A 22,981-nucleotide genomic window follows, 5' to 3' on the forward strand; every position below is an offset into this window, starting at 1 on the left:
TTACAGCAGTTTCTTCTCCTTTTGAGTTGTGCCCCATCAGCAAATGAAGTACCCTAAAGCTTTACTCCATTCAGTTCATCACTTTCAACTCTCCTTTTAGGCAGCAGCTCTTTCCCAATTGCATTTTCAGTGTCTTCCAATCTGAGAGTCTCATATTCTGGCACCTATAATATCTCACAATATTTTGGCACTCCTCATCATACTTCAATATTCAATATTCTGGTACTGACAGTGTCCTACTGCTATGACTAAATATTCAGAAGTAGTCTGTCTTTCTTTCTTAAACTCATTTTAAACCTGTTCACCATAGGTGATCCTGCTGGTATTTAAAATACCAGTGACATAGCTTTCAGAATCACAGCAACAAAAAAGCCACCACAGTATGGCAAATGGACAGATGAGCTGTGGATTATGGTGTTAGTATATTGAAAATTTCAGGAAAATTAAAAAATCAGGTTTACAAATTGAGGTCTGTAAATGCTATTGAAGGTTTTGTGTGTGTGTGTGTGTGTGTTTGTTTGCCATTTTGATTTGTTTAAAAGATTTAAGCAAACCCACTAACGTTGAAATGGTTTGGACTTAAAATTTTTTATCCATAAATACTGTTGTTGGTAGTGCAGTGGCTCATATGATAAGCACTGAACTAAAAACCACAAGGTCAGCGATTTGAGCCCACCAGTGCAGGGAAAAAGATGGGCTTTCTGCTCCTGTAAAGATTTAAAACCTCAGAAACCCTATATAGGTTTGTGTTATGAGCCAGAATTGACTCAACGGCATTAACAACAGTCATTGAGTGGGTACCACTCATAGTAACTCTGAATAGGGTTTCCAAGGTTTGACGTCTTTATGGGGGCAGAAAGTCTCATCTTTCTCCCACAGAGTTGCTGGTGGGTTATAACGGCTGACCTTGTGGTTAACCCACTAGCCACCATAATCATATAAATATCTCAGATCTTAAATGATGGTGGTGGTGAGCCTTTGAGTAGGTTCTGTCTTATAGCAATCCTTTAAAGGTTTCTAAGCCTGTACATACTTATGGAAGCAGAAAGTCTCATCTATCTTCCAAGTTGCTGGTGGATTCCAACTACTGACCTTGTAGTGAGCAGGTCAACACATAATAAACTATGCTGCCAAGGCTTTTGACTGTTGATAGCATGTTTCATGAGCAAATATTCTTTGTAAAATAAACTTATTTCATTTTATAAGCTTGTAATTCTATTTTTTTTTTTTTAAAACATATTGTTACTGTGAGAAAAAATATTAGATACAAAATGGATCATAACTGTGATCTACTTCATATATTTGTACTGGGATATGATACCTTGATTTTACAGTAATTTACCAAATATTAGTGGATCCTTGGTGTGTTGGTGTAGGATAAGCAAGTTCAGCGGTTCAAACCAACCGCTCCTTGGAAACCCTACATAGGGTCATTGTGAATAGGAACTGACCTGAAAATAATTAACAACAACAGTAATCATATATTAATGACCCCAGTTTTGCTAAAATCTGGACTATGAACATGGTCAGTGGATTGAGCCAACCAAACACTCCACATGAGAAAGATGAGGCTTTCTGTTCCCACAAATATGTATATCCTTGGAAACCCTATACAGGGTCACTATGAGTCAAAACAGACTGAGGAACTTAACAGCAACAACATTGCTAAAATGTCACCAGTAGGGCATCTTTATTATTTTAGATAGTGAATACACTGGACTGTGAGTTCTAATAGTGGGTAGAGGGTAAATACATTAAGGGACAGTACCTGGAGAAGCAATTTTAGATATTAAAATAATATGAAGACAAAAATTAAATTAAGTATGATTTTATATAATAGATTGTAAACTTATGGAACTTTTTACCATAAGAGATAATTAACAGATTAAAGTAGATTTAGATAAATGCACACTTTTGTCCACTTAGAATTAATATGAAAAACTAAAATATAAAGACATATTTTAAAACAAATGATTGTTTCTGAGATGCAGAACAGAGCTGCAGCTACAGTAGGGAGAACTTTATGCTTGGAAATGCTGAAACAATAGCCTGGGTCACAATGTCACTTCCCAAGTCCCAATTGTAACACTTGTTCAGAATAAACTTGACTTTCCATTTAGACGTGCACTCTTCATTCAAGTATTCTCTCATATTTAAACTCAGACATAGGCATAGGCTGGAATATATCCTCCTTAAAGGCAACGTTAGTAGACAGTAGTGAACTTAAACTTCTGAAAAATTCTCTCCAGATGCTGGCAACATTTAGCGGTTCATCTTAGAAAGTGGAAAACTAATATGCAGTCAAACAATACTCTAATAGGAATCTTTGCCGAATGGACTGCCTTTTAATGATGAAATATGCAGAATGGTCAGGAATGACAGAAGGATCTGAAGAGTACCTAAAAAGGAATAACAGATGGCACTTGAGTACAAAGAGTAGAACTATTTGAGGGTAAAGTAAAGAAGAAAGGGAAAGACTCAGTATGTGAAACTAAAGAGCCCTGGACAAATCCTCAAGGACAGTTAGAGTGCTTAGCATGACTATGTTCCAGCTCCATTAATTACAGGCTAGTTGCCAGTTCTGGGCACTATTCTTTGCCAGGGTAAGGCACTTCCATTGTTGCTTTTGGAATGGCATTTGAGGTTGTGGTATCTAAATGAAATCATGCCACACATCCTTGGTTGAAAGATGCTACACAAATAAAAAAATAGTTTTTAGCTGAAACAAGTGGAAGATAAAAACCCACCTTGCAGATGTTTATTGATGCTTTTATTAATTCAATCCAGTTCTTGCAATTTAAGTACTAGCTAGAGCCCTAGCACACGACCAAACTGCAGTCGAAGTGACTGAAAGCCTGAGCACTCACAGGCAGTGGTGCTTGTCATAGTGAAAGTTTTGTGTCCAATTGACTGGGCCAGGATTCTCAGTGGTTTGGCAGTTTAGATATAGTGATCTTCATGAGATCTGCTATGCTGTTGTTGTTGTGAAGTGCCGTCGAGTCGGTTCCGACCCATAGCGACCCTGTACAGGGTTTCCAAGGAGCAACTGGTGAGCTTGAACCACCAACCTTGTAGTTCAAACGGCTTTGCAGTCTGGTGCATTAACCCACAGTGCCACAGCAGGACTCTAGGGAATAAGAATTCTAACACATAAATATGAGGCTGTTGAAAACATCATGGCTTGGGTTAGGCACACCTTAATCCTCAAGCTGACATCTTTGCTCTTGAACACTTAAAAAAGGTCTGTGCAGCAGATTTGCCTAATGTAATACATTGTTGGATTTCCTGACTGTTCCTTCCATGAGTGTTGATAGAGGATCCAAGCAAAATGAAGTCTTTGACAACTTTAATCTTTTCTCCATTCATCATGATTTTATTTATTGGTATAGCGGTGAGGATTTTTGTTTTCTTTATAATGAGTTGCAACTCATCCTAGATTCATATTTACAATATTCTGATGATATTCTGGTGCTGACAGTGTTCCATTGTTAGTGATAAGGTTTTTAGTGGCTAAACATTCAGAAGCAGTCCACCTCTCCTCCTTCTTTGACTTTTCAGTCTGGATGCTCTGTTGAAACCTGTCCATCAAGGATGACCCTGCTGGTATTTAAAGGACAGGTGGCATAGCTCTCAGCATGACAGCAGCATGCAAACCACCACAGTATGACACAACTGACAGATCAGAGGTGCTTCTACAACATGTTTGTGGCTTTTCTTCCCACATAGCATAGTTTGAAGATGAAAATTCTTTGCACGATGAACATGTATTATTATTATTAAAGATAATTCCTTATGATATTAAATAACTTTCTTTCCTTTAGTTATGGATTAAAGAAAATACTTAACTTTTTTGTGTTTGTCTCCCACTATGTGGTCCAATCTATTATTGGACAGAAGATACTTTATTATTAAGCCATCTCATTAGGAGAAGGTATGTGGTCATATGGATCTTGTGGTTTTCATTTCAGCTTTGCAAAAGATCCATCACAGTGCTGCATCCTGTACAGGAAACACCACCGACAGACTTAATTTGTTTTTTGTTTTTTCTTTTAGGGCATTAAAGTAAAAACCTGCTAAGGTGCTCAAAAAGGTTGGGGCTTTGGAATAAGTCATCTAAAGTTTGGGTAGCGACTCATATACTGAAGACTACAAGAGTCATATTCTTCTTTGAGAGTAGTTTTTTATTAAACACTTAAGACAGGATGTTCGTGTATCATGACACATGAGTGAAATATACAGCGGATACACAAGATAACATAGAATTATACCAAAATATAAAACCTTTGACCTCAGACCAGTATGCAGCATGAAGCCATACATCCGACATTCAAAGCACACTTTTATAATCTTAGCTGTCTTTAATTATATCAGTTTACTAACGTATTTCTTTAAAAAATAGTTTTGAACCAGGTTAATTTAATAAATTACTAGAGGCAACAGAATCATGATTTTATGCTCAAAATGTTTTCTGCTAAAGCTTTTATCCAATAAAAATCTCACAGAAATGTATATACCTTTGTGTTGTTCATTGTAAGGAGGTTTTTCTGAGATAAATAAAAAATAAGCAATGCAATGTACTTTATGTTCGACCATGCGGAAACATTTATTTGAGTGAGCATGAGAGATGTTGTTTCAGGCCAGTAGTTATTTACAATAGTTTTCTTTTTGATTAGATACAATTCTTTATACTCCATTCATAATTTTACAACCTCACAGTAGTAATACATAGTACACCATTCTCTGAACAGGCTCATGTTTCCTAGTAAGGAATGTTGAGCTGCTGTGGTATCCTTAAGGACAAACAGTATCTCAGAAATCAAACATACAATACTGAATGTGTGATATTTGAAATGGTTCAGGTATAAGGGAGGACTGAGCTGTTGCTGCTTCAAGTGAGTGTTTCTGCCTGAGCCCAAACTATGTCAAACTCCACGAGATTCATCTTATCAAAGACAGGTAAATATACATATTTTGCTTTTACTTAATCAACAATTTACTTGTGCAAAATACATGTACTAGTATTGAGGATTGGGTATGAGCTTACGGTAAATTTGAGGAGTGAGGATTAATGTAGACAAAGAAAAATAGCTTCATAATTTCCCCCTCCTCCGATCTCTCAAGGTTCAAGATGCCTGAGGGGAGAAGACAGTAAGACTGTTCCCTGGTACTGGGTTTATGATGCCAGAAAGTGTTCGCTAAGTTCTGTGTGGTTGCTCCCTTCTGTTTGGCTACTCTGGGGAGAAGAGAAACAATTATAGTCATTCACTCTTTCTATTTCTTGAAAAACAGGGTGGGGAATTGAATACTACCAGCAAAAGATTGTTTAATCGGATCCAGGCTTTCATTTTGTGTTCTTTGGATGGTTTCTTTTTCTAATATGGTCCTCAGTATATACAGACAGCAAACCAAGTAAAAGAAAACATTAAACATTTTCAGTCTATTGTAGAATTCCTCAAATTCTAGATTTTATATTTTTTTTCCATAAGAACTTGACTAGAAACATGCTAAATTTTTTCAGCAAAATTTAAAAAAAGTAAACCAAAAGGGTGGGGGAATGTCCCTGTTTTATTGATGTGATTTTCATGATGTCAGATAACTCAAGGATTAGAGTTTCAGCTCACCAACAAAGATTACATGCCATCATTCAATGCCCTACATGGGACACTAGGTATAAGATGGTCTTGCTGGGGAAACCCTAAAACAGAACAAAAGACTCTCACTGGGCTACTGAGAAGAGAAGAAAGCAACTGGAAGGCAGAAAGCAGAGAGATCCTGAAAATTTCGTCTGGCTCCTACTTCCCAGTCCTCAGTAAAGGATTCAGAAATGATGCTCAGGTCTTTATTCCAGGCGTTGGATCCCTTCCCAGCACGTAAGAACTGGATCTCTTTGGTCTATTGTAGGGGACAACAGGACTTAAGAGCCTACATATCCTCTTTTATATGTTCTCAGTGTTGATAGTTGAAAGTTGTTATCTATGAATTTATAAATTTGAGATTAACTTTTAAAATGATGACTAAAGAGTCTGATTCATCAGATTAAAATATTAGGCTTTAACAGTGCTGACCTCCAGTGATGTGTTCAGAATTTTTATGTAAGAGTATAGGAACAGCTAAGTGATTGTAAGGAGGTGCTTAATGGATTCATCTTGAAGCTGTGTTTGTATCAAAAATTCTATTTATGCTTTGAATGTATATTTTAGTTAAAAAAAAAAAAACACAAAACGGCATTAATGTAAGGATTTAAAAATCCTGTTTTTCCATTTTTAATTATCCTTTAGAAACCCAACAAAAGGCTAACTCTTGACAGCTTCCCCTCGTCACAGTGGCTGATGAAGCGCCATTTTGTTGTGGGTTGTCATGCGGTCAATTCCAACTCATGATAGTGATTCATAATTGTATATATATTTCTTCAAGATGTTCCTTGTCGGTAGCACATTTCACCTTCGTTCCACTGTATTATACTATCTAATCCTTTAGTACACCACTGAAGAACTGAGGACTTAACTCTGGTGTTAAATGGGCAACTCACTGAAGCTGGTATTACAGTAAATAGAGCACGTTTCATTACCAGGCATTTCTCCAAGTATCTTCTCTAAAATCTCCCTTGGGAACAGACTTAAGGAGATTTGAAAATAAGAGTGCATGGAATACTATTTTTATAAACCAATTTGCCAGAAGCAGCTTCTTTATTTGAACAATAATCTGATTGTATCTAGCACAGAAGTGGGTCTTCCTTAGTTTGCTCAATGATGCACACAGGAAGATAGTCAATTCAGATGGAGCAGATTACAATGTGTTGTTCAACAAAGACACGTGCCACGTCTGAAAACACGCTCCACAGAAGCTAGTGGACAGATGTTCTACAGAGTGCATGCTGTGAACCTCCAGAGATGCCAGAAGGGAATCATCTTGGACAGCTTTTCAGCTTTACTTGATTACAATGCAGCCACATTTTCTTTTGGTACAAACATTTCTTTTTCTCAATTGAGCTTGTTAAGTGCCATTGAGTTGGTTCTGACTCAAAGTGACCCTGTATAGGGTTTCTATGGTGTGGCTGGTGGGTTTGAAATGTTGACCTTACAGTGAGCAGCTTAACCTACAGTGCCATATGAGGACTCCAAGACTCCAATTGCATTAGACGTTGGTTTTATACAAGGGAAGAGGAATTTATGTATGTCTCTCTCTCCTCTCTGTCTCTGTCTTTGTTTCTCTCTCTGACCCTGTCTCTGTCTCTGTCTCTCTCTCTATATATATATACATATATACAATAAGTGCCATTGCGTCAGTTCTGACTCATAGCAACCCTATATAGGTTTCTGAAGAATTAGCAGTCCAGTGCTTATCCTACAGCACCACACCAGGACCTGACCCCCTCTTCCAGCTGTCTGCTCTCTCTCTCTTTCCCCCTCTCTCTCTCTACATGAATATACACACATATAACCATTGCACTACCATTGACATAGATAGGCAGGAAGATTGTACTGTTGTAGTTAAGTATCAAATTTTAGAAAAATCATTGTAAGTCTTACAAGTCTTCTCAAGCACACATACAACATGGAAAATATTCAGCAATTAAGTTGCCCAATGACTCTGGTGTTCAGAGGGAAGTGGTTTAACAAATTTCATCATTGATGTTAAACTTCAAATTGAATCTTTCTCAATGTTACTCACAGGGCTCTAGCCTCCCTGAGAAAGTGAAACTGCTCCTTTGAGTATCTCTAGAGCTGATGATTTTTTACATATTATAACTTTTGTTATTTATTTGCTTTTGATACCTTCCTTCTCTTGCTAGTTTATAACATTTTATTCATAGTAAAGGAAGGTTAAAATTTTAGAAGAGAAACTACATAAAGTATCTACTAGGTTTGATATAATCCTCATTTTCAGGATAATCTGAAGGTGATTATATGTATATTCTATGTATATATGCATATAGGAGTTATGTTAGCTTATATCAATATCTATATTTATCTAATTCATATCTGGCTCAGCAGTATGCTGATGCTAGTTCATTTGGGTTCATCAGAGCTTACTGATATATTTTCAAGAATTTTGTGAACTAATTAGAGCTACATTGGTAGCCTAAAACTGACCATGGATGGTAAGCATGTTTACACAACTGAAATTGATAAATAATACTGATCAGGGTTTCTTCTTCCTGGAGAGTTGATTGTTAAGCAATTTATTAATATACCATAGGTAGGTTTTGGACATTAAAGGGAGTATATAGTTCATTAATAACTGAAGTAAAAATCCGTTTTTAAAAACGTAATTAAGTGCCATTGAGTCAGTTCTGACTCATTGTGACCCTATATAAGGTTTCTGAGAAGCGACTGGTGGGTTTGAACTTCTGACTTTGCAGTTTCCAGTCCAGTGCTTATCCTACAGACTATACCAGACCCCTCTTTTTTAAATAGCAAAGTTTAAAATAACACAAACAATTAGACAATTGAGTTAGTAAGTTCATATATAGTCTATATATCACCCATTTTAAAAAATAAATATTTGAAAATAAAATAGTTTAGTGTATTTCTTAGTCATTGAATGCATTTTAGCACATTTGTACAAAGCTAATTTGGGACATCTGTTGACTTATTTTCTAATCTGAGTGTCTACATTTATGTTCCTTAGGTAGCTGCAGAGCTAAACCAGAACCTAAAAATTAATGAAAATAAAAACTATATGCAAAGTGGACAAATCAAACTTTGCTTATTGGTGTATATTTTTTATTTTTATTTTTTGTAAACTCTGGTATGTGGTGTTATTTTGTATTCAGTCTGTGTGGGTATGTACATACAAACATCATGCACACCTACACATGTATGCACAAATCTTAACAAATTATTAAAGAAATATATTCTCTCATTCATTAAATATTTTGTTCTATAATTGGTGAAGACATTAAAAATTGTGCCAGGCTTATAAATAACTATTTTTCCTATTCCAACAACTCTTTCTCTCCTTCCTTAAAAGTTTGAAATGCCATAATTTTTCTATTTTCTCTTTTGGATTACCAATGTATTTAGTTTAAATGTACACACTGTGTGTTCAGTAAATGCTTTGCGAATTTCATTTTACTTGTTCTATTTCCTTTTAAGAATGCCGAGGCTGGAGTGAGGCTGCTGAGCAGGCTGTGCACTGCAGATGTGCAACATGATAACCCTAATTGAGAGAGATCCTGGTTTTGTTGGGCAAAGAACATATGGAAAGAATAATGACTTAATCTGGAGTTGGTTGGAATTAAGTTCCAAAAGTGGGCATTTCTTGTCATGACAGGCCTTCTGAGGAGCATCAATTCTTTGGAAACACTTGAACTTTCTTTAAACTACAGATGACTGTGGCATACCCAGGGGCATCAATGGAACATCAGGAACTCAGATATAGATATGGAAAGCCATGAGGTAGGCTGACACTGAGTCCTTAGATAATTCCTTGGAAGCTAGTTTCTAAAACTCCAATCCATGACATTCATATTCTCTCTTGATTTGCTGCTTTTTGAGAAAACCAGAGTCCATGACTTTTTGGATAACTGTAAGTTATGGTCTTATGATGGAAAAGCAGGTGGAGAGATGGAGCTGTTGCAGAAGTGTCAGCAAACTTTACAGCAGTAGTTCACACATGCAGCCATTATACATTCGTTCACTGTTATTTTCCTAAGAACGAGAGCAACCTAGGAGTATATGCTATAGTAGAGTCCAATGCAACATAATGAATACTTCAAGAACAAAGAAGCACAGACTTCTGGGGTTGTATTTACATATTGGTAGCTCACACTCAAAAACAGTGACTTGGTAAAATGCAATACTGAACTGGAATACTGTCTTTCTATAAAAATAAGAACTGTGTTTGGAAAATTAATTATCTTCCAAAAAATAAAAATAAACACATTCTCACAGCCTGGGGGTCCAAAGGAACCATGTACCAAGAAGTTGAGAAAACTCCTAATTTGAGTTACATCCTGGGACTCCTACCATTCCAGAACTGCTTAGTAAAAATGATTTTACCATTCCAGTGGCATCTACTTCGGCAGTTACATTCCATTCAGAAACTAAATCAGCATATTCATCATGCAATGTAGTTTTCATGACAAATTACTATTTTGTGGCAACAAATAAAAACTACTTTAATTGTGTTTTCAATATAAAAGAATTTTGAATTTTAGAGCTCAGTATCAAAATTAAGAGTGTACTATAAAAGTTTACATGAATCCATTCAGTGCACTTGTTTTTAAACAATGAGTCCTGATTTTCTATCCTAGACAGAATTTCAGCTCAATTTCATCATTTCCAAAGAACTTGGGAAAAAAAATCTGCAAATACAGAACCCAAAGCAAAGATGCTGAATGTATTCCTGGTGAGTTAATCCTATTTTCAGTCCATATAGTATATGGATTTTATCATTGTTAATTTTTCTCGTCTGGCTTGGAGGAAGTGATTATTTTACAGGCAATTCCTTTCTTGGTATTTATGAATGCTGTAATATTGAATATGGATATAGACCAGGAATCAAGGGGGAAAGTTCAATTTATATTGTTTTCAAAGTAAATGTTTCATTGATCATAGAAATTGTTGATGCATTCCTTAAATACATTTGTTATATAAACATACTTAAGCAGGTTAGTCTTCCTCTAAAAACACTGTAATTGTGTTTAAATACTCAAAAATGAGTAATTCTTTAAAAATACCCTTCATCATTTTATAAAATATATCTTTATGTTATTGTTTTGGGATCATGCTTGATCTGTTATTTTTCCAAATGACTACTCCCTGATCGAGTATAATGTGACCATGTCTTTAGTGACATATTTTTTGTCACATATTTAAGGCAAACCTGAGGATAGATCATTGAAAAAAATGTTTGTGTTTTATCTTCTTGTAAAATATTTCATTTCTCCATTTTCTTTTTTAGTGGTCTTTTGAAGAATCCAATCTATTAAGAAAATAGAAAGAACAACAGAATTAATTATATGAATTTGGGTAATATATACTAAGCTTCCTAGAAAAAAAATTCAGTTTAATAGCATCTTGGCAAATTATTTTTTATAGACCTATTATTGCTGTTCTTATGTGCTGTGGAATCGGTTATAGACTTACTAAGTAATATCAAATGACATTATCAAATTGCTATTTGTCTTTAACTTTTTCATTAATTATATCATGCCCCCTAGGAGAGATTATGGTGGTGGTGGTTGTGTTCTGTCGAGTCAGTTCTGACTCATAGCAACCCTGCATAGTTTCCTAGGCTGTAAATTTTTACAGGAGCAGAAAGCCTCATTCTTCTCCTGTGAAGCAGCTGCAAGATTCATACTGCTGACCTTGCAGTTAGCAGCCTCACTCACAATCCACTATGCTACCTGGGATCCTTAGTAAAAGATAATTTCTCTATTTAAATAGTGTTAAATGTTCTGAGAAAATATTTTGTAAGACATATAAACTGCAGTTAGCTGGCACTAACTCTACTTTGTCTTAATTTTTTTTTTTTTTTTTTTTAAGGACAAGATATGAAAGAAACTTTCATCAAATAATGGATAGGGAATCTATTTGGTACACCTGTGGTTCAGGTGATGGAGCGATTTCTGAGTGGTCTAACGTTAAACCTATTAGAACATCTGTCTACATAGACTTTACATAAAGAATATGTTTGTAAACACCTTGTATCATTAGGATATGAAAATGAAGTTATTAAATATATGAAATATTATATATACTAGTGAATGTGAATCACAATTTATTATGCTTTGTAACTTTTGGCATCACAAAATATATTCATTTCCACTATATAGACCAACAACAACTATAAAAGTGTGATGACTAGGGTGGACCTTAGAAGTTATTTAATCTAAAATGTTTATCTTAAAGAAAAAGGAATTAAAAAATAAAATAAAAAGAGAAGTGGCTTTTTTAATCTATGAATTTCTTTTCCCTCCAAGTTGAGATTGGGTTATAATATTTCAAGCAGAGGCAATGATTCAATTATTTAAAAATATGGTAATTCCACATCATTTAATCATGAAGCTATAGGAGCTCTGGTAAAGTAGGGGTCACGAATCAGGCTGTGAACTGCAAAGTCAGCAGTTCAAAACTACCAGCTGTTCCGTAGGAGAAAGATGAGGCTTTCTGCTCCTGTAAAGATTTACAGCCTCGGAAACTCTGTACAGGGTCACTATGAGCCGGAACCGACTCCATGGCACATAACAACAACAACAACATAGTGAATTATGTAAGAGAATTACATATTTTTGTATTCTTGAACAATTGAGGGCTTAGAGTTGTTAAGTGCTGTTGAGCCAATTTTGACTCATAGCAACCCTGTGTAGGATTTCCAAGGAACAGCTGGTAAGCTAGAACTGCCCACCTTGTAGTTCAAACCAAACTTGCAGTCCAAGGCATTAAGGAAGGCATTAACCCACAGTACCACATCAGGAAAATCCAATTAAGGGCTTAGAGGGGATAAGATTAATGTTGAAAAACATGTATTTTTAGATTAGAGAAGGTTGACTTCCCTAGGCCAGATCTAATAGGAGGTAGATAAGGAAAAGGTATGCATTTCCTAGTTGACAAAAGGACACATGAACATGAAAGTCATAATAAACTCATCTTTCCCAGAATGGCAGTTCTCCTACATGTCTAGGCTTTTTTGTTTGAGCCAACTATAAACATCCCAAGTTCCCAAACCATTAGGCCTCTTTAACGTGTACCTACATGTCCCGACTCTAAAATAAATCAGCACTAGCTTTCATAAAACCAGGTGGTGAATTACATAGCTTTCCTCTTTCTTGCCCCACCCAGTCCTTGATCCATCCTCTTTGAAATAGTTTGCTTCTTTTCAATCTTCCTTTCCCTTCACATAATAAATGTCCTATTTTTAAACTTAATTTCTATTTTATCACAAATTTTCCACCCAAGCAACTCTCTTAGCATTTCGATCTTAAGAAAAGTTGAGTGATTAGAGTGGATATTAGAAGTATAATGAATGACTTCATATTAATGAACAAGAGATTTTTTTTTTTTTTAAAAAAGGTTCTATTCCCCACCCCCTAAGGAAATATACATTTCATGAGGAAAAAAGCTTTAAGATTAATTAATAATAATCAGATCAAGTTAGGAGAGAAGGACTTCTTGCATTCTCAGGGTTCCTCCATGGATGAAGTCTACTGCACACTGAGTGTATATTTCAGGGAGGGACCCACATAGCTTCAGCGAAGATATGTGTGTAAGATTTTCAGCAGAATGAAACTGCTGAAAAAAAATTGGGTTCAACTAGGGGCACTCATGAAACTCAATACTTTTGTGCATTTCAGAGAGTCTTTTACCCTCTTCAATAAAACATAATTCTCATAGCTGTTGGGTACAGTCCATTCACAATAGTGGGATATACTGGAAAGAGACAGTATAGATTTCTCACTCAGCATGGCAGGAAAGCCACTAGTGGTACTATTTCAAGACATGTTTTTCCTATTTAAATCTGTGTCACCTACATTAAGTATATTCATTCCTTAGCTACTAAGATTTTCTCAAGCTCATGTGTCCTGTGAAGAGGAACCCTGGTGGCACAGTGGCTAAGTGCTCAGCAGCTAACTGAAAGGTCCACAGTTTGAACTCAAGAACCACTTCCCAGGATAAAGATGTGCCAGTCTATTTCCTTCAAGATATATATGTCTGGAAACCCTATGAGGCAGTTCTATTCAGTCTTACAGGGTTACTATGAGTTAGAACTGACTCAATGGGAAAGAGTTCGTGGGTTTCTTTTTTTTTTAATCATATGACAATAAATCTATAAAGGATGTGTTTTTTTGAAACTGAGTCACTGTTCCAGGTGGAAACTTTGACCTGTTCCTCAATGAAGTCGAGTCTCCAACTAGGACATTCAAATGAACTTCAAAATGGTGCGATTTAGAAAAAGGAGAAAGAAGGGACAGCCTGAGGTGTTTTGCTTCAGATCTAGTTAATATACGAAGATTTCTAAGGATGAGTGCAATTCTCCTGAGTCTATACTGCACACCGAATGCATGTTTCAGAGAAGGTATGTGGATAAGCTTTTCAGTAGAATGGATCTGCTGAAATTTTTAGTCCAACCATGAACCCTCAATATGAAACCAAATATTTTGTACATTTCAGAGACTCCTTGACTCTCTGTAACAAAACCCAATTCCTGTAGCTGTAGGGTAAAGAGCCCGCTCACCGCAGTGGGATATCTTGGAAAGAAGTTAGGTTTTGCAGGTAGGTCATTGCTCATAACCAGTCACTTACTACTTGGCAATCTTGGAAGAGCTACTTAATCTCTCCTTGTTTTCATGTCCTCAAGTGTAAAATGTCATTAAAAGACTAAATTGAAAAGGCTGTTGTAAGTAAACAGAATGAATGAAAGCAAGAAAGAACCTACAAAGGGGCTTCAAAAAGTTTATGGAAAAATTCCATTCTCCTTTAATTCTGTTTTTTCCATGAAATTTTTGAAGCATCCTTATAAAATGACGGGTTAATAGTGTGGATGCCGGATTAAAAGGACCCAGATTCAAATCCTTGTTCTGAACCTTGTTTTTGTTGTATGCCGTTGAGTTGGACTCAGAGTGATGACGCTGTATAGAGTTTCCAAGGCTAGAAATTTCTGGTATGGTGCTATTGTATAAGCACTGGGCTGCAAGTCCTTTTGAACCACCAAGTTGGTGGTTCACACTCTTCAGCTGCTCCTTGGAAACCCTATTCAGGGTTGCTATGAGTTGGAACAGACTCAAAGGCACTTAACAACAACAAATCTTTACAGGAGTAAAACAGTCTTATCTCTCTCCTGCAGAGTGGCTGGTGGTTAGCAGAGACCTTGTGGTTAGCAGCCCAACATGTAACCCACTATGCTGCCAGTGCTTCTGAACCTCACTAACCATAAAACCTCCAGCCCACTGCCACTGAGTCGATCTGACTCATGGTAACTCTCTAGTAACCTAGACATGCTCCCTAGGGCTCCCAAAGCTGAAGATCTTTGTAGAAGCAGACTGCCACAGCTTTCTACTATGGAATGACTGTGAGATTTGAACCAGAACCAATGATACATCTTGGTTAGCAGCCCAGTGCTTAACCTACTGAGCTACCAGGGCTCTTAACCAACCAGATAGCCTGGGAACTACTCATCTTTCCTCATTTACAAATTTAGGTTTATGATAGTGTCTACCTCCTAAGGCTGTATTAAATGAGACAGTATGTGGAAATGCTAAAAATGGTTCTGGTATATGATAAGCATTCCGTATGTAACTTTTTTACTTCTAGTTTGGAATTTGAGTTCTGATTGTTTTATCTCTCATGGAAGTGACTGAACATACCTACTGGTCATGATAGTCCCAAGGTTTGTTAAATGACCTTGCTTTGAGCCTAAGAAAAATATCTAAGAATCCATGAAGATACATCAAAATATTAATTTACTAGATGAAAGAATGTGTTTAATTATGCATTTGTGCTTTTTCTGACTGTTGTTTTTGTTAAGAGCCATGGAGTGAGTGCAGGGTTTCCAAGGGGTCATTGTTGGATTTTATAAAGGTGAATAAAATGCAGGATTTGTTTGTTTTAAACAGAAGCCATAGAGAATACTATCCAAATATTAGCTCTGTTTTCTCCTCTTTGGCTGTCATGGGCTTAGTAAAGCTATACAGGTAAATTCTATGCTAGAATAAAAGACCATCCTGAAAGCAATCAGCAGTAACATTTTCTCTATCAGAGGAACACATAAAAATGGAGAAGTTATAACCTTGATAACAAAAAAACAGGCCTTGGGTACCACAGTGTGGCAAAGTCCGGTATTACAGAGAAAGGGCTGGTATCTTGTAAACCAGGAAAACTATGGAAACTTGATTTGGTGAAGAATCCTCTCTTGGGGACTTCACTGAAGAAAATCTATGTAGTCTATCTTCTTAACTAAATGCTACTCACTGCAATTTTTACATATGTTTGCTTATTTTCTTCATAGATAATAATCCCCAAAGAGCAAGAAGTCAATTATTATAGAAGAGTTAGAAAAGATAAAAGCCGTGGTAGTAGGAGAAAATTTACTTGATGCTGAATTCAAAAAGCATTACATTAAAATTTTTTAATGGATTTTATTCCCTATTAAATTTACCCTAAAAGTGATTATCTCAGTTCTGCTGACATTAAAAATAATTCTACTAAGAGTTCAAAAGTCTTACATACCTCAGTTTAAACAAAATATCTGTGTAAAACCCTAGATTTGTCCCAGAGATAACAGATGGCTACTCAATTTAACAAATGGACTTGATATTGGATGCTGATATTGTAAATCATTCTTTATATCAACTAATTAATAACTTCCCCCACCTTATTGCATTAAAGGTGGCATGTTTGCATATAAAGGAAGCATTTGATTTTTCAGATACACAAATATGTGATTAGGGCAAAACTTATTTTAACCATGAGACAATTGATTATACACCTTTAAATTGACATAGGAATTCATTCTTTTCTTTTTCTACAAAAATATATTTTCATTATTCTCTGCTGATAAAAATAATATGTGATTATATTAAAATTCAAAGGTTAAAAACATATGAAAGTCCTCTATAATCCCAACCTCTTAAAAGACCCTCCATGATTTCGGGATGCATGCAGTCCAAAGTGTATATTGTTTTTCTGTTTTTTTTGTTTTTTTCCTTTTACTGAAAAGGACATGTTAGAAATAAACTCTTTTCCCTTTGTATTCAGGTCATCATTTCATTTTCCCCGAGCAGTATAGCAGTATAATACTGTATTCTGCAGCATGGATGCATCCTAAGTTTTCAATATGCTGTTGATGATAGAAATAGAAAGTCAAAGGGATGCTGGTGCTTACCTTCCACAGGGCTAATATGAGCAGCATTAACAGTAATAATCCAGCAAATGCACTCAACAGGATAACCCATAAAGGCACTCTGCCTGGTAACCCATCTTTGGATATTTGAATGGCAAGCTGGAAATTATGAAACAAGATTGTTAACATTAATAAACACCTAGCAGCACGCCCAGAACAATGAATTCTAGTAGGCTACAGTTTTCTATCTCATTACTACATGCACAGAAAACTTTGATCTTAAATTTGAAAATGTTCTCTATCTTAAATTTCATGTCAAATTTATTATTAGTGAAAATATTTATCATCTTATCCTCCAGAAATTTATACATGAAGAATAAAATATCAATCAATCAGATTGTTTGAGGGCAGAGGTGAATTTCTGCTTTATTCTGGGGAACCAAAAATATCATATGGTTTAAAGATATAATTAATACATTTTACTACACTATGCAAATAGTGTGAAGTTTAGGGTTGGAAGGTCACAGGTCAAATTGACATAAAAAGCTGAGTGGATCTCATTATTCTGATGCTAATGGATTTTATTTTTTATGTTTTGAAATCGAGGTATATTTTTCATACAGTAAAATACACAAATCTCAAGCGTACATATAAATGATTTCCGTGTCCATATTTATTGCCTCCAGTCTTGTTATTGTACCGTACTGTCTGTCTCATTTGACTTTTCTTTTACTCAGCTCTGTAAGGAGGTCTCAACTGAAGTAAAGCTGTGCGGTGGATATTTTTAGTGTTTCAACTACTCAGGGTCTATTATTCTGATAAGCAAATCTCAATGAAAAGTGTCTGCTCTGTGTCCCATCCTTTGTTGTTGTTGTTAAGTGCTGTCGAGTTGGTTCTGACACACACCAACCCTGTATAGGATTGCTAAGGAGCGACTGGTGAGCTTGAACTTCTGACCCTGCAATTCAAACCGATATTGCAGTCCAGTGCATTAACCCAAAGTGTCACACCTTTAAGTCCCTGAAAAAATCTCTGAGTTTTTTCAGTCTTGGTCGGGTGCTGTAAGATAAACACTAGACTGCTAACCATAAGGTCAGTGGTTCAAACTCATCATCTGCTCATTGAAAACTCTATATAGGGTCACCATGAGTCAAAACCAACTCAATGGTATTTAACACAGTGTAGGTATGAATGGTTAATAATGGCTCAAGAGTCTATATATGCATTTAACAGGGAACATCTCAATTTCCTATCCTAGCAATTCCTGATGCGACACTGGTTGGTTTGAACTGTAAAATGGGCAGTTCAAAGTCACCAGCTTTTCCTCAGAAATCTTACACAGGTTGCTATGAGTCATAACTAACTCAACAGCACTAAATACCAACAACAACAGAGAGAAGATTTGGGATAGAAGAGGAAACTAACAGGGTGGATACGTGTACGTATTGTTGTTGCTAGGTACCGTTGAGTCAGCTCCGAATCATAGTGGGCCTATGCAACACACAATGAAACAGTGGTCCTATACCATCCTCACAATTGTTGTTATGCTTGAAGCCATTTTTGAAGGTACTGTACTAATCCATTTTGTTGGAGGTCTTTCTCTCCTTCACTGACCCTCTGCTTTATTAAGCATAATGTCCTTTTCCAGGGACTGGTCCCTCCTGTTAACAAGTCTAAGAACATCAGATGAAGTTTCACCGTCTACACTTCTAAAGGACATTCTGGATGTAGTTTTAAGACAAGTTTATTTGTTCTTTTGGCAATCTAGTCATTATTTCTAACTCCAGGTCTCTGCACATTTCATTATAGTACTTTATCTTCTGAAGCTGCCCTTTGAAATGTTATTTTCAGGTCTTTTACTTTCTTATTTCTTCCATTTATTTTAACTACTCTATAATAAAAAAACAAGTATCAGTCTCCTTAGACTCCATTTTAGTCTTTTCTTTCTTCATATATGATGTTTTTTGATGTCATTCCACAACACGTGTGATGGCTGGTGATTAGTGTTCAATGCATCAAATCTGTTCTTGAGGTGGTCTCTAAATTCAGGTGGGATATCCTCAGGTTACAGTTTGACTCTTGTTGTTGTTGTTAAGTGCCATAGAGTCAGTTCTGGCTCATAGCAACCTTGTATAGAGTTTCTGAAAAGCAGCTGGTGAGTTTGAACCACTGACCTTGCGATTTAAATTGACTTTTCAGTCTAGTGTTTATCCTACAGCACCATGTGGACTTACTTTAATTTTCTTCAGCTTCAACCTGAAGTTGCATATGAGCAAACTGACAGTCTGTTATAGAGCTGGCTTTAGTAGTTGGTAAATTTGAATAAACTAGTGTTAACTGGCCTTCCTTGTAGGTGAATAGAAAGCTTTGTTCTATCCACATCATCAAGGTCAACACTACTTTGTGAAGGCAGCTCTTCCTCAATCATATTTTGAGTGCTTTCCAACGTGAGGGGCTCATTTTCCAGCATGAAATCAGATAATGTTTCACTGGTAATCATAAACTTTTCAGTAGTTAATCCCTTAGAAGTAGACTGCCTATTGCTTTTTTCTAGTCTGTTCTTAGTCTGCATGTTCCATCTTGGATGACAATACTGGTGTTTGAAACACTGTTGCCACAGCTTCCAGTATCATAGCACTATGTAAGCCAGTACAGTCCAAACACTACCAATTCAAACGTCTTATATCACTCCAGGTAGATTACTACTGGAGTTCGGCATGGTATAAATGGTTAAAGCACTTAGCTACTAGCCAAAAGGTTGGAAGTCTAAGCCCATCCAGAGGTACTTTGGAAGAAAAGCTTGAAAATCTACTTTTGAATTATCAGTCATTGTAAACCCTACTGAGCATAGTTCTGCTCTGATATCTATGGGGAGCTTTGAGTAGGGGTTAACTCGGTAGCAACTAGCTTTGCTCTTTTAAAACTTTTTATTGTGACTTGAGAGAAAATTTACAGGGCAGAACACCAGTTTTACATTTAACAAATCATAAACTTCATTTAATCTTAATGATTGCAATCCCTTCAATATCATATCCCTCATCTCACGTCCTCCTGTGTTTCTTGTTTCAATTCCTCTTTCTTTTGCAAACCCTTCTGAATTTTGTCCTTGAGTAAATACTAACCTTTTAATCTTGAATGCTTGACTCTTCTGTGGTGTGAGTACATCACTGGCATTGTCCTTTCTGTAGACCTATCTATCGCTTGGCTGAAAACTGAGTCACAGGAATGATTTCAATTTCAAACCTTAGGGGTAACCAAGGGTTCTAGCCTTAGGGGTTCACCAGTCCCCATCTGACCAGTAAGTCTGGTCTTTCTTGTGATTTTTGAGTTTTGTTTCACATTTTCTACCATTCTTTACAGGACCTACTAATATGGCCCTTTCAGAGCAATTGGTAGTGGTTGTTGTTGTTGTTAAGTGCTGTTGAGTTGGTTCCAACTGGTTTTCAAGGAGGATCTGGTGAGCTTGAACTACTGACCTTACAGTTCAAATTGACTTTGCAGTTCAGCACATTAACCCACAATGCCACCCCAGGACTCCATTGGTAGTGGTATCTGGGCACTATCGAGTTCTGGTCTGATGCTCATACAGTTCATTAGTCCCTTGGACTACTTGTTTCTAAGCAACTGAAATTTTATCACTCTTCTCTGGACAAGGAGAGACCAAAAATTGCCCCATAGATGGCTGTCCATCATCTTTTAAGATCCTAATCCCTACTCACCAGATTTGGATGTACGTAGAACATTGTTTTTGTAGACTACGTTAATAGCAACTAGTTTTCAGGTCACAGTTGATGCATGAGAAATATAGTGCTAGTAGTATTATAGATGGAGGCCTGGTATGTCATTGTGGGTTAAATACACCAGACTGCAAAGCTGTTTGAACTACAAGGTTGGTGGTTCAAGCTCACCAGCTCCTCCTCGGAAACCCTATACAGGGTCGCTATGTGTCAGAGTTGACTCGATGGCACTTAACAACAACAAGTATTATAGTTATATACAGAACAGGACCTTTTAAGACAGATTTTAAACACATCCAACTTAGTTGTGTGGTTCTGCTATACCTCAGAAATACCACAAATGGATAGCTTCAACAAACAGTGATTGATTTTCTCAGAGTTTAGCAGGCTAGAAGTCCAAATTCAGGATGCCAGCTCTAGAGGGAAAGGTTTCTGTCTTGGTCAGTTCTGTCTATTTGAACTTATGCTCATGTGATTTAGCATCTCTTTTCCCTCATCTCCCTTCTGCTCCCCTGTTTAACCTCTTCTGTATCTCAAAAGAGATTGCCTCAAGATACAACCTACACTAATCCTGCCTCATTAACATAACAAAGACAACCCATTCCCAAATAGGATTATATATATACAGGCATGGTGATTGGCTGTCTACCACTTAGTTGGTTCAGACTCTGAGTGACCCTGTATAGGGTTTCCAAGGCTATAAATGTTTACAGGAGCAGAAAGCCTCCTCTTTCTCTGGAGGAGAGACTGGTAGGTTCAAACTTCTGACCTTGTAGTCAAAAGCCTAGCTAGTTATCCACTATGCTACCAGAGCATGTTGTTGTTGTTGGAATAACCACCAATCTTGTGGTTCAAAACAATCTTTTGGTCCATTGCTTATCCTACAGTGCCATACCCAGAATCTACCATGATAACAATTAGCAAAAAAGACCCTCAATGATATGGATAGGCATAGTGGCTGAAACAATGGGTTCAAACATAACAACAATTGTGAGGCTGGCACAGGGCCTTGCAGGTTTCATTCTGTTGTATATAAAGTAGCTATGACTCAATGGCACCTAACAATAGCAGTACCATGATAAGAATGGGGGGATCTTGCTGAAGTGCCTACACCCACAATAAGGACTTTAGTTGTATTTTACAAAAGGATAAGGGGGAAAAATAAAAACTTACACCACCCTATTTTTATCAAGGACTCAAACCTACATTAAGTATTAGGGAATAGTACTTCATTTTTATTTCAGATTTTAATAGCTACATGAAAATGCTGTTAAAAAATGTATACATAGCCCTGTAATCCTGTATAGTATAAAAGTATTTCCTGCAAAGATAATGGTTTTCAAATCTGCTCCTTAGATGTCAACCGCATTTCCTAATGTCAGTTTTTAAGGATGAAAATTACAAGTGCATCATTTGTTATCAAGGTGAAAGTAAAAACATCAATTTTCTGTGATCGTTAGAAAAGTGACAGAGTCAAACATGGCATACTAATTGTAAATAGCGTGGTTTTCCCAGCTTCTTACAAAGAAGAACTAGCCTGAAATCACACTTCAAGCTAATGAAGTGTAATTTGAAACAAAATGTGTCTGTCACTTATTGAGAGCAGCTCTAGTCACTACTTTAGGATCTATAAGCAATTATAAAACATTATGTTACAAAATTCAGAGTGAAATGTGGAATGTTTGCAAAACTTAGCATTGCACTTACCTCTCTCTTTTGATTGCCAGTACTTAAAACCAAGGATGCATTTTCACTCTGAAGTTCTGCCCTTACAGTAAGATTTAAGCTGGAAAAATGTGCCTGAAAAGCAAGTAGGATTTTTTTTTAAATATCATGTTAATTGCTATGAAAATGTGTCATGTTTGAACAGTGCAATTTTTAAAGCCAGGGTTTTTCTGAGCGATTAAATATACTGGGTTTGTTAACTTCCCAAACAGAACTAGTGGTGGCAAATGATGAATGGGTACCCACTCTCTCTCCCTTGCCTTTAAATTCTCACTTAGGTTCTTATTACAGAATGGAATAAGTTCTATTCTGAGTTACCCTTTGGGGAAAGAAAAACAACTTTAAGTCTACCTCCTTTGGTACCTAACTCTGGTAAAGAAATTATGTGGATGCGTATTTGGGACTAAGCAAATTACGGATTTTCAATAATTCTTGATTTACAAAGTAGCAATTGAACATGACCAAGGGGAAAAATGGAAATTTCATATGACCAAGTAAACACTTCCCAAAGAAATAGGGTAAGTGGTAAAAGATCTTGTCAGACAAAATTTATTTTATCAGGGATTAAAGCATAGCCTCCAAAATATATTACAAGAAATAAAATTCTGATACAACACACAAATCCCTGAAGTATGCAAGTTCTCCCCTCTGTTAGTGGAATATTTATTGTCTTTTACTTAACTTCCAAACTATTAAAACAAGCACAAGTTTTCATATTGTAGAAGTGTTTACTT

The 22,981-nt window shown here is 36.3% G+C and overlaps 1 protein-coding gene across 1 annotated transcript in view; it reads right to left on the reverse strand.

Annotated features, from left to right (window-relative positions):
* Window positions 1-9,735: 9,735 nt before the first annotated feature.
* ITGA1 (integrin, alpha 1) overlaps window positions 9,736-22,981 on the reverse strand; it is a 182,509-nt gene continuing 169,263 nt past the window's right edge. Inside the window, exons 28-30 of the mRNA XM_006865762.1 lie at window positions 22,230-22,322; window positions 16,828-16,944; window positions 9,736-10,929 (exon numbers count right to left, since the gene is read on the reverse strand). Of these exons, the coding sequence (XP_006865824.1) occupies window positions 10,885-10,929; window positions 16,828-16,944; window positions 22,230-22,322 (255 nt within the window). The 3' untranslated portion in view covers window positions 9,736-10,884. The remainder of the gene's footprint in view (window positions 10,930-16,827; window positions 16,945-22,229; window positions 22,323-22,981) is intronic.

Source organism: Chrysochloris asiatica, unplaced genomic scaffold, assembly GCF_000296735.1.
Source record: "Chrysochloris asiatica unplaced genomic scaffold, ChrAsi1.0 scaffold00082, whole genome shotgun sequence".
Taxonomy (NCBI): domain Eukaryota; kingdom Metazoa; phylum Chordata; class Mammalia; order Afrosoricida; family Chrysochloridae; genus Chrysochloris; species Chrysochloris asiatica.